Source organism: Buceros rhinoceros, unplaced genomic scaffold (assembly GCF_000710305.1).
Source record: "Buceros rhinoceros silvestris isolate BGI_N320 unplaced genomic scaffold, ASM71030v1 scaffold5029, whole genome shotgun sequence".
NCBI classification, from domain to species: Eukaryota; Metazoa; Chordata; class Aves; order Bucerotiformes; family Bucerotidae; genus Buceros; species Buceros rhinoceros.
This window is the reverse complement of record NW_010430900.1, coordinates 93247-96015: the sequence shown is the minus strand read 5'-3', so window position 1 is coordinate 96015 and position 2769 is coordinate 93247. Positions and strand designations below refer to the sequence as shown.

At 41.7% G+C, this 2769-nt stretch overlaps 1 protein-coding gene across 1 annotated transcript in view; it reads left to right on the top strand.

Moving 5' to 3' along the window:
* Positions 1-2769, top strand: part of CDHR3 (cadherin-related family member 3) — a 41348-nt gene that overhangs the window by 26867 nt on the left and 11712 nt on the right. The window contains exons 12-13 of the mRNA XM_010143190.1: positions 742-968; positions 2647-2767. Coding sequence (XP_010141492.1) covers positions 742-968; positions 2647-2767 — 348 coding nt within the window. The remainder of the gene's footprint in view (positions 1-741; positions 969-2646; positions 2768-2769) is intronic.

Below are 2769 nucleotides of genomic sequence, written 5' to 3'. Positions count from 1 at the left end.
AAGAGTGTGTTTTTCCTACTCAGACTGCCTTTTGTTTTGGGCTGAGTTGACATTAACAGGGTGCTTGCTATTGCCATACCAAACGGGAGCCAACAGTTTGCAGTAGGGCTGGAGTTCACAGAGTCAGGAAAGAAAAAAAAATGCCAACCCTTGTTTACATCCTCCTTCTGTGTTACTCTGTGCATGTGGAGTATTCATCCTGTATATCCCTGCGTCACGTGGATCCACTCAGCATTGAACCAGTGTCTGCAGAGAGGGTGTGCACAGTCCCATCTCCTTTCTCATGTTTACAGCACTGCCATTTGTAGTTTGCTTCATAAATCCTCAACATGAAAGTAACTGAAACTGCTTTTCAAACACCTGAGAAAGAACAGCAGCAATTGCTTTTCGAATCAGACAAAAAGGCTTGTTCCTCCAACCAAACCAGCGCTCGTGCTGCCACAGGGTGGGATTTTGTGTGTGTTAGTGCAGGGCTTGGGGTGGCTCTCACTACCAGAGCACTTCTGTTGTGGTTCTGTACAGGTTCCTCATGTTTTGGTATTTATTGCTAGCAGGAAAGCCCGTACACGGTGGAGCCATAGCACAACATTATAAATTAGTATTTCTCACCCCTTTGCTTTCCTTTTTTGGGAATGAAAGAAAACATCTTTAGTTCAGTTCCATCAAGTTTGGGTTGGATTAAGCACTCTGCACCTCCTTCTCCTTAAAATGTTAATGAAATACAGATTTTCTGTCTCTCAGTTGGATCCAGCATTGGAAGAGTGAATGCCAGGGACAAGGACTGGCCACACAGTGTCATCACTTATTCCATTGTAGCTGGAGGAGGCACCAGGGATTACACAAATATCTTCTGGATCAGCCCAACCAAAGGAGATTTGAAGATTTTAGCTAGATTAGACTATGAAACAACTCAGAAACATATTCTTACAGTACAGGCCTCAGATCAAGAGAAGACTGCAACAGCATCTGTGAGTAAATCCTCTCTTCTTCTCATGTTTTACCTCTAATTTTCTCTCTTTCTATCAAGAATGGTAAGACATTGGTCAAAGCACTTTGGTCTGTAAAAGGCAAGTCCACCCCTGCACAGAGTCATACATCAGTCAGATGAAAGAGGGGGTGTTCACTCAGACTTTGTTTATGTCTTACAAAAATGTTAAAGTAATATTTTTATATTTTTAACTCTGTGGTCTTTGTTTCTCAGTCTTTTTTTCTTATTTTACCTGGGCAGTGAAATGGCTTTCTGTGCCCTAGTCAATTTAAGATATTCTTTATGGCTATATATGTTCCAGAAAATAGAAAAAGGGCAGGGTCTTGTGGCCAGGTAACACAATCTAATTGTAGTCATGCTTAGTGCCCAGTCCTTTTGGGACTCTTGAACCCTCAAACATACTTTTGATTTTGTATGTGATGCTTTTTCACTACGAAGTGCCCAAAGTAATGTGAGAAACGTGTTGCAGCCCATCAGAGGTGTTTTCATGGGGTGGGACAGAGGGAACGTGCTATATACTTTGGGGATGGGATGAGAGCTGGAGCAGACTCTTGGGATTATCTTGGGGTAATACCAGATAGCCCAGTCCAGTACAGCTGTGTCCACATGGCTTAACAGAGATGGACACTTAACATGCTTTCCCCTGACTGTGATCTAATTTTGTCCCCCATGCCAAGGACCACGATATCATTAACTATTAGGGTTGTTTTCATGTTTGCTGCCCAGACTTTTAATTTATTTAGAAGAAAGAATATAGACAGTATATCTACAAAGGTATTTTAGAGTCACTTCTTTCAAAGAATCCTGGTGTCCTCCACACAGACTCCTATTTACTCCTTTTCATGTCTTCTCCCTCATGACTGACTTACACCTGATTTTTGCAGCTCTGTTGGGGGGGATACAGGTACTAGGTCTGCCTTCTATTCCAGCCAAGCACCACCCATAGAGATGCTAGGTGGGAGGTACTTAATCTCTTTATCACCCATAATATTTCAAGGTCATCATTAAGGAAAATTCAGCATCAGGAGCATTTAATGATGACAAGGTTATCTGTTGCATGTTAAAGACCAACAGACATTAGAGGAGAGAGCTTTGCAAAGGTAACTTTTTTCTCTCAGCCAGCTCTCCCAGCTGACATTTGGTACTACCTGGGGTGCTCCCAGCCATGCAGAGGGTCATTACCAGCAGTTCTCTCTCTCTGGTCTGTAATGAGTTTTTCTTTCTTTCTTCCATGGATCATGCCCTGAATTATTATTAAATATGCTAAGAAGCCTAACTAATGACTGTGAAGCAATTTGAGAGGTTCGAAAGGAAGTTTAATGAATATGTGGTACTATTATTATTTCCCATTGTAACTGTGCACGATTCGGGTGATTCAAATAGTTAGACACATCAGCTTGAAAACCCCACAGTTTTGGAAGCTGCTTCAGGTCAAGGAACCTCTTCCCAGAAGAGTGCTGATCGCAAGAAGAATTGAAGGTCAAATGATCACAGACATTTTCCAATCTAGAAACTAGATTGGAAGGGAGGTTCATTGCTCTTCAACTTCTGTTGATCAGAAGAGCAAAATGGGCAAAGTCAAACAGTTTCTGAAGTTAATGAAAGTCTGACTTCGCACAGCAGAGGAGCTTCAGCTTGCTATTGCTCTTTTCTTTCAGGTAATTGTCAATGTTTTGGACGTAAATGATGAAGAACCAGTTTGTTCACCCAATTTCTATTCATTTGAAATCCCAGTCAGCTTAGCTGTTGGGACCAATATTAATGGCTTCAGAATTGAATGC